Below are 14,936 nucleotides of genomic sequence, written 5' to 3'. Positions count from 1 at the left end.
AAAAATTAAGTCTTTGAAATCAAGTTATTTCTAACACTGACTTTCTCTTAAACAAGGAAATACAAAGTCCTTTGCATTTCAAAGGAATAATAAGCAGATGAAGATAGTTTCTCTCCCTTCCTCCAACACTAAAATATAACAAAAGACCACAAGGTCCCTCTCTTTATTCAGTTCTTTTAGCTTAGGGTATGTACTTTCTCTGTCATTCCAGATCTCAGTCCCTACAGGATTTTGTAGATATAGGGTCATGGATTGTTGTGGCTAAAAAAATTCATCAGCCCCTGACCAACCTTCTGATGGTGATCCTGGCCTAGTTAGGCTGGTCTGAGAATGGCAGTCCCTTGTTGAGCCCACACTGAAACTTCCCACCTTGGTGGCACCTGCTGCAGTTTTGTTCCTATACTGTTTTTTAGGATTCACTTCCAGACCCTGTGTGCTGAAATGTCAGAGGAGGACTTTTAATGGAAGATAAATCTATAACAAAGTAGAATTTAACTGGTTTTAACACCTTTATTAAAATCCTATTTTTGTAGTGCTTTATCATTTGTTTGTCCTATTGAGCCAGATGTGCCTTGATATTGGCCAATATCGGAGTGTCCATTGTCTGAGCTTAATAGCCTAGCTCATTCCAAAGGTGCTTGTCCAATTGGCTGAAGAGTGATGAAGTTTTCTGGCCACAGCTACTCCTGGAGACCATTTACCATGTCAGAGCAGCGATGAAGTCTAAGTCATCATTCTTACTGATGTAGTGACAGTCCCTTTAAGGATTGAATTATATTAAACAAAAAAGCAATGTACAGTGAGAATAGAGGATTGGGACAATGCCACTAGCTGGGTGGATCAAGGAAGAGCTAAATTTTAACAGATAGCATTGAATAGGCCATTTCTTCCTTTGCAGTCTGGAGCCTCAAGTTTCGGTGACAAGTTTTCTCGAGTCAAGTTCTCCCCATCTCTGACGCTTTTTGGTGGAAAGCCCATGGAGGGTTGGATTGCAGTGACCATCAGTGGGCTAGTGACCGTGTCCCTGCTTAAGCCCAATGGGCAGGTTCTGACTTCCACAGAGAGCCTCTGTCGCTTGCGCTGCCGCGTGGCCCTGGCAGACATTGCCTTCACCGGTGGCGGGAACATTGTGGTGGCCACATCTGATGGTAGCAGTACCTCCCCTGTCCAGTTCTACAAGGTATGTGTCAGTGTGGTGAATGAGAAGTGCAGGATAGACACGGAGATTCTGCCATCCCTCTTTATGCGCTGCACGACCGACCCTGCGCGGAAAGACAAGTACCCTGCCATCACCCACCTGAAGTTCCTTGCCAGAGACATGTCAGAGCAGGTGAGCAACTGGAGGCTTTGCTCCTACCTCCCACAACTTCCACTCTGAGGCTCTTTACAGTTTTCACAATTCTGTGGATGGCTACAAATATTATCTCCATTTCTTTAATGGGGAAATGGAGGCTCAGGAAGTCCAGTTTTTTTCATCTGGAAAATGAAGATGAGAAAGGAAGATTAGGAAGGTGATCCCTTCCAAATCTTAGTATTCTGCTCAACATAACAGATATTTATTAAGGACCTGCTCCATTCAGTGCACTGAAGATACATAGACAAGATAGAGAACCCAAGCCTTCAGGGAGCTTACACTGCACACAAACATGTAAACACAAAACAGACTAGAAGGGAAAGAGCTAAAGGATGGAAAGACAGAGATGGTGAAGGAGGGTCCTGCAGGGAGGAGATGACATATGGAGCTGGGGAATTACTAAAGATCCAGTGGACCTAGAAAACAGAGTGTAGGAAGGGGAATAGCATGAAGACGGATCAGAAAGGTAGCCAGCTTCTAGGAGTCCCCAAATGTCAGGCAAAGAATTCCTATCGTGTTCTTTTGGAAGTCACTTGGAGTTATTGAGCAGGGTGCTGATATGATCAGATGGGCAGCTGAATGAAGGATGAATCAGAGAAGACAGATAGACATTAGAGAGGAGAGAGAGACTAGGTAGGAGCCCAGGAAAGAGCAGTGAAGATCTTAATTCAGATGGTGTCTATGTGAGTGATGAGAGGGTGATAGGTGTGCCAGATGTTTAGGTAGAATCTGAAGGAGGGGCAGTTGATTAGAGCTGGGTGACCAGTGGGATGAGCTCTCAGACCTTTTCACTGCTGGACCGGGTCAAGAGCCTGAAGGCTGAGGCTGATATATTTTCACTTCTGGGCCCCAGGTGCTACTGTGTGCTTCAAACCAAATGAATAGCATCGTGGAGTGCTGGTCCCTGCGCAAGGAGGGCCTTCCTGTGAACAACATCTTCCAGCAGATCTCCCCTGTGGGTGAGTGTCTCTTCGAAAAGCTGTGACCTCTTCTACTAAAAGTCCTCTGAGTCCTCATGCCAATGAACAAGAGGGAAGGCACTCCATATGTTGGGGAGTTTTTAATTTATGTTTTTCATTGTAAACAAACTTTAAAGTGAAACTTAACATAGACTGTTGATGACCTTTTAGGGACTTGTTCAGTTCTCTTCTGTTATCCATTCACCATTGCATTTGAGTAGTCATTTTTAATTTTTTTATTAATATGTAATAATTTGTATTTACTCATCTTTTGGTCATACTTTCTTTGCTTATTGTCAATCGTACACTCACTCCTGGTATTTAGAAGTAAAAGGAATCTTAGTGATTATTTAATATAGCTGCTTTCTTCCCCCTCAACCTTTTCATAAGTAAGAAAATAGAGGCCTGCAGAAGGGAGATTATTTGTCCAGGGTCACCCAGGTAGCAGAACTGGGTTTTTCTAATTCCAAATCGTTTGCTATTCTACTACATCAGTGGCTTGATCCTTCTTTACAATCCTTAAATTTAGCATTCTTAATTTCAGTTTATCCATTATGTTTATATAGTTCACTTAACTATTCCCTAATAGATAGACTGGATTGTTTCTAATTACATTTCTAATTACATTGTTACAGAGAATACTACTTCCAGTATCTTTTTTTTTTTAAACATAATTCCCTTAAAAGTTTTTAAAAATTATTTTATTTGGTCATATTTCCAAAAGTAAAATTAGAGGGTCAAAATCTATGATTATTATTTATTTCTCTTATGTATCATAAGATTATTTTCCAAAAGGATTCTAGCCATTCCACTAGGAATGTATGAGTGTATCTGTTTCTCACAGCCATACCAACATTAAATTTGATGATTTAAAAAAATTGTTTGATAGCAAGATATTACCTCAGAATTATTCATTTGTATTTTTTAGAAAGACAGGACTTTTTTCTGAGTGATTATTTGTTATGTTTTTGTTTTGTTTTCTAAATTGTCTCTTCACGTATTTTGACCATTATTCTTTGGTAGTTGGCAGTACAAACCAGAAAGACTTTATAATAGGTCAGATATTGGAGTGTATATCTGATGTTTGTGGCCCAGTCAAGATAACCTCAGAGATACTGGTTGGACACAGGATGATGGATTTTTTGGCAAGACCAAGTCCAGAACTTTTCAGGAGCCATATCCTATATCAGTAGAGAATACCAAGCAGTCACCTTGGTGTCAAGGAGTCTTCTCCAGATTAACCAGCTCTAGATTCTTCATTGGATTCTCATGGCATGATATTGAACCCCTTTGTTATTCTGGAATCCTTGCTCTGGACTCTTTCCAACTTATCGGTGGCCTTCCTAAAATGTGCCGACAGCACTTCAGAGGTGGTCTGACCAGGCTGCAGCTCAGCAGGACTGCCACAGAACTGGTCTTGGCCACTGTTTCTCTTCTAACAGATCAAGACTATCGAGCCTGTGTCCATTGAAACCTCCAGATCTTTTTTTAGAGGAACCATTGTCTAGCCATGCCACACCCATCTTGTATTCGTGAAATTGTGTTCTTGAATCCAGCATGAAACTTGATATTTATCCTTGTTCAATTAAATTTTCCTAGATTTGGCCCAGTATTCTAGTCCTTCAAGATCTTATTAGCCAGATTATTATATATACTATTAGCTATCCTTTTTTGCTTTTGAGGGTATCTAATTAACATCCTATCTGTGCCTTTTTCCAGGTTATTGATAAACATGTTTAACAGCATAGGTCCAAACACAGATCCTTGAGGAACGCCATTAAAAAAAACTTCTTTCCAAATTGGCATTGATCCATTAATGTGCTGGCCATACAACTAATCCTTTAACTCCCCTCCCCCCCCCAACTCTCCCATTCTCTAGCCTAGATTTTCCCATCTTATCAAGAAAATAGCATGAGGGGTAACTAATATGGAAATATGATTAACATGATTATACCTGTATAATCCATATCATATTACTTGCTATTCTTGGGGAGGAGGGAGAGAAGGGAAAGAGAGAAAAATGTGAAACTCAAAATCTTTTAAAAAAAAATGAATGTTGAGGGGTGGCTAGATGGTGCAGTGGATAGAGCACCGGCCCTGGAGTCAGGAGTACCTGAGTTCAAATAATTACCTAGCTGTGTGGCCTTGGGCAAGCCATTTAGCAAAAAAAATAAAAAAAAGTTGAAAATTATCTTTACATGTAATTGGAAGAAAAAGAAAAAGAAATTAAAAAAAAGAAGATAGTAAAAGGGGGAGCTAGATAGCTCAGTAGATAGAACACTGGCCCTAGAGTCTGGAAGAACTGTATGGCCCCAGATACTTACTAGATGTGTGACCCTGGGCAAGTAACTTAACCCTGGTTGCTTTAAAAAAAAAGGTAAGAAAGAAAATAGTGTGAAAAATCTTGTCAAGAACATTGCTAAAATCCTTGTAACAGAACTTACCTCAAAGCCAGGAATACCTGTTACACACTGGGAAAGTCTCAGTGTCCTTGATATCTCTCTAAGTTGCGGAGGAGGTCTGCTCCTACATCAGTAGAGGGCGTTTCCTCACTTGGAAGTTCTCTGTGTCAGTGAAATCACAGGTCAGATCCCTATCCCTATTCCTGCCTATCTAGTATCCTTGTCAAAAAAGGAAACGCTGTTCATTTGGCAAGACTTCATGCTTGTTGAAACTTAACTGGCTTTTTGTGTGTGCTTCTTTTTTTTGAGAGGTACATCAGTCTTTTCATCTCTTTAGTCCCTAATCTCTTCAACTACAAGTTAAATGGTTTCAAAGAATCTTTCTAGCCCTTTTTAGCCTTGTACTTTTGACCCCATCACCATCCTTTAATAATAGGTTCTAGAATTTTACTAGGAATTTAAATTGAGTTGACCAGTCTGTAATTTTCAGACACTGTTCTCTTCCCTTTTTTGATAACCTTTTTAAATCCTGTGGCAGTCCCCCATTCCCTTCATTCTTTTTTTTTAAGGGTTTTTTTTTTTTTTGCAAGGCAAATGGGGTTAAGTGGTATGCCCAAGGCCACACAGCTAGGTAATGATTAAGTGTCTGAGGCCGGATTTGAACTCAGGTACTCCTGACTCCAGGGCCGGTGCTTTATCTACTATGCCACCTAGCCGCCCCTATTCCCTTCATTCTTTAAGAGAGTCCCTCATCATATTTAGCAGTTCTTCCAGACCTTGAGATGAGATTTGCCCTGGTGGGATGACTGCAATCCTCAGGATATCAAGTGCTCAGCTCTCTTCTTTGCTTATCTTGATTTTTAGCTTCTTTTATAGCCATTTTTTTTGTTCTGTTCTTTTCAGTTCAGAGATCATTTTCCACAACAGATAAAAAGGCAAAATAGAAGCTTAATAATTCTGGCTGCTGCATGTCATCCATGATTTTTGTCCCATCCACTGCAAGAGTAATTTTTGCCATCTGGGAAGGTGGAGGGACAGCTTCTCTTGTTTTTTGTGAGTTAAAAAAACAAAACAAAACAATAACTCACAGACCAAAGTTCTTCCTGAACTTTTCTTGCATATTTTGAAGTTAACCTTCTGACACTAATCCTTAAAAATTTTATTAATAAATTTTACATTAAAATTTAAAAAAAATTTTTTAAATCACCTTCTTTTCCCAACATTGTCTTTGCTTTTCCTCTTCACCATGAGCCATCTCTTAGAATAAAGAATGAAAAAGGGGGAAAGATGGAGTTCAACAAAACTCACCAAACTGACTATAGTCCCTCTGCTCTGCAAACTGGGGCAGGAGATGAATTTCTTTCATCTCTTCTCTGAAACCACATCATCTTTACATAGCATCCAGTTTAGCTTTTGTTCTTTCCATTTACATTGTTGTTATTATTTCTATTGTTTTCTTGACTGTTTATTTCCCTCTTTATCAGTTCATTTAATCTTCGTAAGTTTCTCTGATTTATTCATATTCATTGTTTCTCAGTATTCGTTGCAGCTCAGCAGTTACATTTATGTTCATACATTATGCAATGTATGTAACATCCATGTATATGATATTCACATATCACACCTTCTCAATTGATGGCTATCTTCTTATGAGACCTTGCCACAGTTCAGTGTTATTCATTCTCTGTTACCTCTCCTTGCTGCCATCCATCTTCTCCATGCAGCTTTAAAAAATCGAAGTTGGTTCATAGATACTCATGGGTCTCATTAAACAACTCCTCTTCCTCCCAGTAAGGGATAAGAGTCTCATGCTTTGAATTTCCCACTTCTGACTTCTTGTGGGATCCAGCCTGTCCTCCCTTTGGGCTCTTCCCTCTTTTGCTCCTCAGGTCTGTAGAGTGCTTGTCAAGTAGTACCATTTTCCTCTCCTTGTCCGTCCCATCTCATCCCTGTGAACTCCTCATTACTCTGACTTCATGGTCGGGACTTCTTTATTAATGGCAGGTTGTGCCCTCAACTCCTTATTATCCCTCAGGTAGGTCAAGAAATGGTCCATTTCTGTGTGTTGAGTGACAAGAGATCTCCATCAAACACTTAGAGCACTGAAGCTCAGTATGCTCTATACCTGACTTGTTAACTGTTTCCCAAACTCACCTCATTCATTTGTTCTGGAGATTCAATGACTTATGTCAAGGTTAAGTCTGGAGTCAGAAGAGATCTGGGTTTAGAGTCTTACCTTTGACATTTAATAGCATCACACTCAGCCTCTCTGAACCTCAGTCTCCCCTTCTGTGAAATGATAGCAGCAATACTTGTTTTCAAAGTTACCATGAGGATCAAACGAGATCATGCCTTTCAAGTTCAAGACATAGTGGATGGAGCACTGAGCCTAGAGTCGGGAAGACCAACCTCAGACACCTACTAGTTGTCAGGTCATGAAGCCTCTGTTTCTCTTTCCACATCTGTAAAATGGGGAATGTAGAACACCTCAGGTTGAACACCTCAGGTTGGTGGGAATTTTAATTCAGGTAATATTTGTAAAGCTTTTAGCCCAGGGTCTGCCACATAGTAGGTGCTAAATAATTGTTAACTATTATTATTGTTGTTGTTATAGAAACTATTAAAGTATTATGTTATTGTAAAGTATCATCATTCTTATTATTTATTCAGATGCTCTTCTACCATGCTTCTTTCCTTAGGTTTCTTCATTTCTTCAAACAAGTGTACTTTCCCTTCCTTCCTTTTTTAATTTATCCTATTCCTTTTGATTGTGGTATGCCCTGTGAAAGCCACCTCCCAGTCATTATCTAGCCAAGTCTCAGTAAAAACTGTGATATCAAATTTATTTCCATGTATTGCATGAATTGTTCAACTGTTTAATTGTTTTTAGTCACATCTAATTCTTCATGACCCCATTTCAGCTTTTCTTGTGGTTTGCCATTTCCTCCTCCAGCTCATTTTCTAGATGAGAAAACTGAGGCAAATAGGGTTAAGTGATTTGCCCAGGATCATTCAGCTAGTAAGTGTCTGAGGTTGAATTTAAACTTATGAAGATAAGTATTTCTAACTCCAGACCTGGTGTTCTATGAACTATGGCATCACCCATCTGCCCTAATTGGTCAGCTGTCTATTGTCTGTGAGCCAGCAAGAATCAGAAACTGTTGATGGAAATGTGTGTCATTCACAGTTTGACTAGTAGGATTTATACGTTAAACGAGATATAATAATAGTATGTGATGTATTATATCCCAAGATAACTGTTCATATTGTGCAACTGGTCATTACTAATTTAGGTTTGTTTGCAAGGCAAACGGGGTTAAGTGGCTTGCCCAAGGTCACACAGCTAGGTAATTATTAAGTGTCTGAGACCAGATTTGAACCCAGGTACTCCTGACTCCAGGGCCGGTGCTTTATCCACTGTGCCTCCTAGCCGCCCTGGTCATTACTAATTTAAAAAAGGTTGTGCTCCTTAAGGAGAATGTGTATTATTTGCTGTGGGAGATAGAGGAAAACTTGTCCTTGTTAGGAAAGCTTGGGACAGTTCCCTGCCTGGCTAGGTGAGGAAGGGGAGCTATTAAAGTCTTCCTTTTTAGCAGTTAAGTCTTTTTGTGTCAATTAAGGAAGGAAAGAAGATAACAAAAGGAGCCCGTTATTGTAGCTCACCTTATGGTTCATTCAAGGATCAATCACACACAGCCCAATTGTAAATGTAGAGCGAAATTTATTTCATTCTCCCCCCCTTTTTTTTTGCAAGGCAATGGGGGCTTAAGTGACTTGCCCAAGGTCACACAGCTAGATAATTTTTAAGTGTCTGAGGTCAGATTTGAACACAGGTCCTCCTGACTCTGCGGCTGGTGCTCTATCTACTGCATCATCTGTTTTGTTCTCCCCCAAACCCATTTTCAGTATATGCACCAGGGTTTCTAGTTCACTCTCCTCTTGCATTTGTATATAGATATCCGAGTCCATGGGCTGGCTTTGTGACTAGCTTCTTTCTTGAATTTTGACTTCTCTGAATTTCTGGGTGTCTTTATAACTGAGCTGTTCTCTCCAATACCAGATTAACTTGGGGAAGATGTGTCAAGCACCCCTTTGAGCTACATTTGTAAGATTCCAGGCAAATGCATTTTTACCAGGACTTGTTAAGGACGCTCCATCTCATCGAATTAAAGAGGCTGCTTTCTGCTTAGTGGTAATGGATGTTCTGAGCGATCTGAATGTCTAAGAGCCAGGTGCTTGTGACCCTTTCCATGCTTGAAGAGGTGGGGGTGCTGGCTTTCTTTGCCTTGATCTTGAGGAAGAGTACATCATTTCTCCCTGCTTCCACCTCCATAGGACTCAATGTAATTAAATCTGAAGGAGGACAAGCTTTGCTTCCTTAATGATACCATATTTGAAGCCATGATTCCAAAAGCCAAATCCCATTCTTCAATATCATCTTAAAAACTAGTGGTTCACTTTCTGAAGCCTCTTTGCTCTTCCCAAGGTGCCAATTTCTGATCTGTGAAATGGGGATCACACCCCTTTTTACCATGTCCCTTATGGAGTCATTGTAAAATCTGGGCTTTGCACATTTGATCATACTAGAGAAATGTGAGTAGCTACTGCTATGTATTATTGTATCCACAATCTACTCACCTTCCCCCAAATGCATTCAGTGTTTTTCTGATTGACCCCAAATAGTGTCTTTTGACATCCTATCCCTAAGCCATCCTCATTCAGCAATCCCTCCTCCATTTCCCTGACCAGTCCACTCCAGCTTGAGGCAATCTCTTCCTTCTCTACTCAGGTATTGTTATGTTTAAGGTCATGATTTAATATCCCCTCCTTAAGGAAAATGTCGCTGCATAAACTTTCTGTCTCTCCCATTGTCCATCAAGCCCTGAACCCATTGGCAGGCCCTTGGAGTTGAGTGTTCAGTGAAATGAATCTTGTCTGCCTCTTAGTGCTCAGGACTTCTGGTACTTTCCGTTTAATGGAATTAAAATGAAACAATCCCCTTTTTCCTCCCACTCACAATCCTAAGCAATGCTTTGGTGTGTTTTTGAAGACACAGATGTTGTAAACATCGAATTAAAGAGGCTGCTTTCTGCTTAGTGGTAATGGATGTTCTGAGCAATCTGAATGGCTAAGAGCCAGACTCTTGTGACCCTCTCCAAGCTTGAAGAGGTGGGAGGCTGGCTCTCTTTGCCTTGATCTTGAGGAGGAATACATCAGTCCTCTCTGCTTCTGCCTCCACGGGACTCAATGTAATTAAATTTGAAAGAGGACAAGCTTTGCTTCCTTAATGACATTGCATAGCTTCAGGATAATTTGTCAATTCTAATGTGCTCCCTGGTCTGCTGTTCCCTTTGTAGAGTCCCTGATGAGAAAGAGCCTAGAGAAAGATCTTTTAGCTCCAATCACATTAAATAACGTATATGACTCATGCTACCCCCTCAAGTGTGTTTGTTTTCTTTTTTTCTGATGTTTTATTTTAAGTTGGAGATAAACAACCGATGATCCTCAAGTGGCGGATTCTTTCAGCAACCAATGATCTGGACCGGGTGTCTGCTGTGGCCCTGCCCAAGTTGCCCATCTCACTCACCAACACTGACCTGAAAGTGGCGAACGATACCAAATTCTGCCCTGGATTAGGTAATCCACTGTGGATTTTATATATATATAATATGAATGACAAATAGTGTACATATACACACACAGACACAGACATAAGAGACTACAAAGACATACACACACACACACACACACACACATAGGTGGTACAGACAGAGAGGCTCCTGGAGAGAAAACTTCAGGCATCCTTCATAATTCCCAGGTGGCATTCTTAACTTGAGCTCTACTAATCCTTTCACGGTCCATGGGTATATTTCAAGGATCTGCATTTGGATATGTGTGAAAAAACTGGACATATATTTCCAATAACCTCTGATTGAAATTTCACATTTCCTTCAGTGTTTTGTAACTGTTCTGAGAAAGGGTTTATAAGTTTGCCCAGACACCTAAGTGGTCAAAGATACATAGAATAGAGTCTGACTTACCAGGATTAACCAGAATTTCCTTTTTTTTTTTTTAACAAGGCCGTAGGGTTAAGTGACTTGCCCAAAGTCACATGGCTAGGTAATTATTAAAGTATCTGAGGCCAGATTTGAACTCAAGTCTTCCTCACTCCAGGGCCAGTGCTCTACAGATTTTCCTGTTTAGAACTGCTGACCTTTAAGTCACACCTCTCAAGATAAAAAGAGTGGGTAACACTTGACCTTTGCAATAGTTGCATGAGATAGTGAGAGAAGGCAGTGTTATTATGCCCATTTCATAGAGGAGGAAAGTCAGTGTGGTGAAATGATCATAGGATCATGGGTCATGGGATCATAGGTCATAAGATTCAGAGCAGAAAGGACCTTGGAATTCTAACCCCTCTTTTTCTAGATGAGAAAATGGAAATGACTTGTCCAAAGTCACAACAAGCTAAGAGCCGAAATAGAATTCCAGTCCAGGTCTCCTAATTACTAGTTCTGTGCTCCTAGGATCCCACTGTGATACCTCAGGCTCTGCCACATCCAGATCCCACTCCTAACCACCAGGCAAAGTTCTGATGTGTTGGATGTAGCCATAAGAGAACAGGAAAAAGAAATCTTTGTTGGGAGAATATGAACCTGAGCCTGGGCCTTCTAAGCATCAGGGGCAGTCAGATGCCCTTTTTCCAGTGGTTGTGTCTGGTGGTCCTCTGGGCCAAGCGTGGGATGTTCAGATGGCCTCCCTTATCTTGGGGGTCCAAGGTGGGGATGGGACTGGATCCACCACTTAGAATTGATCTTTTGTCACTGGTAACCCAAGTAGAGACTGGGAAAGAACCTCAGTTCCCTTTGACTTAGTTGATGTGAGAGTTTACTTTGCCAAGCTGCCTTTTTTTTTTTAAAGTCTTTGTTTTGAAGATGCTTCACTGATGGAGTAGGAAGGAAGTGTTTGGAATGAAGTGTAAGTTAAAACAAAAGATTGCAATAAGAGCAAAAAGAATAGGAAATGTGACTGTCAAGGGAAGATCAGGTTTCCCTGAATTTCAGAGCTGTAGGCCTCATTTTCTCAGGCCTAGGGTGCTCAGAGATGCTACAATGTTGATAGGCACTCTAGGTACTGGGGAAAATGTCCAGCTTAGCTGTACTGCCATCACACTCAAGGATGAGGAAAGACCCATATACCCCCCCTGCCACTGCCTTCCTGCCTTGGGTGCTGCCTTCCCACAGATCAGCTTCTAAAGGGATCTAAAGGGGATCCCAGACCATCCATCTGTGCCCTTGCCAAGGCCTGTGCAAACCAGTCAGGCCCAGGCCTGGTGCCAGTATAATGACTCATCTTCCATTTCCTAACTGGATAGTGCCCTGTGAGACCCTTGGCAGTTGGGCCCAACTCCCTTTGCCAGTCACTCTGTTCCTGTCTGATGCTTCCTGGAGTTGCCTCCAGTTTGTCTCCTTGTAACTCCCCACCTCTTCCCATGCACAGGTAGTCCTTGTTGTTTCCTCTGGCACATGAGTTTGACGTTGTCTATAGAGGTCTATTCCAATGTCTCACGGCTTGACTCAGTGTGAGCCTGGGCCCCTGAACCCTTTTCTGGGCATTACCTCTCCTAGAAAGAGGACAGATTGAAGGGCTTTCGGAGAACCATCTTTCCAGTGGTCCAGATGCAACCACAAGAGCTCATTAGCAAGACCCCTTTTCTTTTTTCTCTTGGTCAGGGGTACTGGGGAAAGAACATGATTGGGAGAGAAAGTTTAAGAAAAAATGGCCATCTATTAAGGCATGCAGGGGTTAGAGGATCTTAGGATTTTTGATGGTGAAGGACCTTTGAGACTGAGCCTGACTTCCTTGGAAGTAGACACAGCCACACTTGTGTTCCAGAAAGGGAACATGGTAGAGAGGGGAGGACATGGATTTGAATTCCGGCCCAGTCATTTACTCCCAGTGTGACCCTAGTCAAGTCATGCTATCAGCCTCTCTGAGTCTCGGCTTCCTCATCTGTAAAATGAGCAGTTGGGGATGTACAGGCTTTCTCTAAGATCCTCTAGACAACTCTGTGGAGGCTTTTTTGGACAGGGAAGAGCTGACCTCATCAGATCTTGCCAGGATGTGAGTGACTGTGTGGGCATGGCACTCTGACAAAAGATTGAGAGTTAGAACATTGGGGTCTCAGTCCATCTCCCCAGCTTTCTGACATACAAACGTGGTCATGTTACCTCTTCTGGATTCATTCACTGGCTCTCTATTGCCTCTAGGATAAAAGTAGAACGAGCAATACCTCAGCTAGGCATGGAAACCCTTTACGGTTGGGCTTCATCTTTCCTCCTCCTCCACCACTCTGCCTTTTTGAACCCTTGGCTTCCTTCAGGGCTCAGAAGGTGTCACCTCTTAGGAAAAGCATTTCTTGATCTCTCTAGGTCACTACCTTTGTGTCCCAGACCCCTTTGGCCTTCTCACAATTGTATTTTTGAATAAATAAAATACATAGGATTGCAAAAAACATCAATTCTTTTGAAATAAACTATCAAGGTAATAAAAGAACAAATCAGGTTCCCCAGGTCTGGCTAGTATTCTCACTCTCCTCAAATTATCCTCTATTTACTTTTCTGAGTAAATGTTGTGTTTCTCCCCCGGCCTCTGCCAGTTGAGTATGAGGTCATAAGGTCACAGATTTAGACCTGAAAGGGTCCTCTGAGACCCTCCAGCCCAACTCCCTCTTTTTATAGATGAGGAAGCTGAGACTCAACAAAGACAAAGGATGCCCATGAACACAGGGGCTGGATTTCATGAGGTCTTTCCCTGACCTTGCCCAGGACCTTACCCATAGAAGAGAGGCCCCAAATGAATTTAAGGGCTGAGTGCTGGGAGACACAGTGATGTAGAATTCACTGTTTCTACTCTCAAGGGGCTGACAGCATGAACCGGAAGACAAGACATTTGTGCACAAAGGCATTCAAAAGCTGTTCGAGGCCAGAGGGTCTCCCCAGGGGAGTCCAGTGCGCCACCATGTCTGAGAGCAATGGACTTTGCAGAGGCTACCATGAGAGTGGGACTGGAGCTACCCCTGAAGTGCAGTTGTCATTTAGCGAGGGAAAGCAGCAGGAACAAAAGCAGGAAGGAACATCTTGTGTCTTTGGGGAACCTTGAAGCGATTGGTGAATTGAATTTTCTCAGTCCCCCTCCCCCCACCATAGATTTGGTTTGAGTCATCTCAGCTTTGATCATGTCTCCACATTTGGCCTATTCAGTAATTATAGGTTGTCTTTGGGAATTACAGGGGAAGGGGAGATTTGCAAGATACCTGTAAAATGATGGATGAGGCTGTGTGGTCTCTAAGGCCCTTGTAAGTGTATGTATGTATGTATGTATGTATGTATGTGTTATTGGGGTAGCACATCAGTAAACTTAGAAGAAAAAAGTTTAGTAACTTTTTTATTTTACAAAATAAAAAAAATTCTCATATGTGCAACACAATATAAGAGAGGGTTCATAAATATGGATAAAACAACACCTATGGTACTTTTCTCACAGAGTTGTTACCAGGGTCAAAGGAGATATTGGGCACAAAAACCTTTGTTAACATTAAATTCCTCCATAAATTTGTTTTGTTACAATTTGTTACAATTAAGCCTCCTGACTACTGGATTGTTCCCGTTGACATTGATGGGGAGTTTCCCCCCTTTTGGGTGAGGGTGTCTGTGGAGGTGGAAGCCTCCATTGACCGAAGACAAGTTGATTTTGTGGGGAGAGGGATTTGGGACTGGAAAATCAGAAAGGGAGGCCTGGGTGGCATTCCAGACTGCCCTGTGTCATTCATCCCTGTCTCTGTGCCCTTCATCCCTATCACTGCACCATCCAACCTCTCTCCATCTCCTCTGAGATGCTTGTTAGGTTCTGTAACCTTGTTTGGTTCTCCTGCTCCCAGGTCTGGCCCTGGCTTTTCACGATGGCAGTGTCCACATCGTCCACCGACTCTCCCTGCAGACAATGGCTATGTTCTATGGCTCCTCCACCCAGCGCCCTGTGGATGAACAAGCCATTAAAAGGCAGCGAACCGCCGGCCCCTCCATCCACTTTAAAGCCATGCAGCTCTCTTGGACCTCGCTGGCACTTGTTGGCATTGATAATCACGGAAAGGTAATTGTTTCTTGCCTTAGTAGAGAATCGGATTCCTCAGTGCTGGTCTTCCCACAGAGCCTGGTTGAA

At 41.9% G+C, this 14,936-nt stretch overlaps 1 protein-coding gene across 3 annotated transcripts in view; it reads left to right on the top strand.

Moving 5' to 3' along the window:
* Positions 1 to 14,936, top strand: part of MED16 (mediator complex subunit 16) — a 51,982-nt gene that overhangs the window by 12,428 nt on the left and 24,618 nt on the right. For all 3 annotated transcript variants that reach the window (XM_074204481.1, XM_074204479.1, XM_074204480.1), the window contains 4 exons: positions 899 to 1,330; positions 2,208 to 2,313; positions 10,197 to 10,352; positions 14,656 to 14,867. In XM_074204481.1, the coding sequence (XP_074060582.1) occupies positions 899 to 1,330; positions 2,208 to 2,313; positions 10,197 to 10,352; positions 14,656 to 14,867 (906 nt within the window). The remainder of the gene's footprint in view (positions 1 to 898; positions 1,331 to 2,207; positions 2,314 to 10,196; positions 10,353 to 14,655; positions 14,868 to 14,936) is intronic.

The sequence above is a fragment of the Macrotis lagotis genome, chromosome X (genome assembly GCF_037893015.1).
Source record: "Macrotis lagotis isolate mMagLag1 chromosome X, bilby.v1.9.chrom.fasta, whole genome shotgun sequence".
Taxonomy (NCBI): domain Eukaryota; kingdom Metazoa; phylum Chordata; class Mammalia; order Peramelemorphia; family Peramelidae; genus Macrotis; species Macrotis lagotis.
The sequence above is the reverse complement of the archived record's forward strand: the minus strand, read 5'-3'. Positions and strand labels throughout refer to the sequence as shown.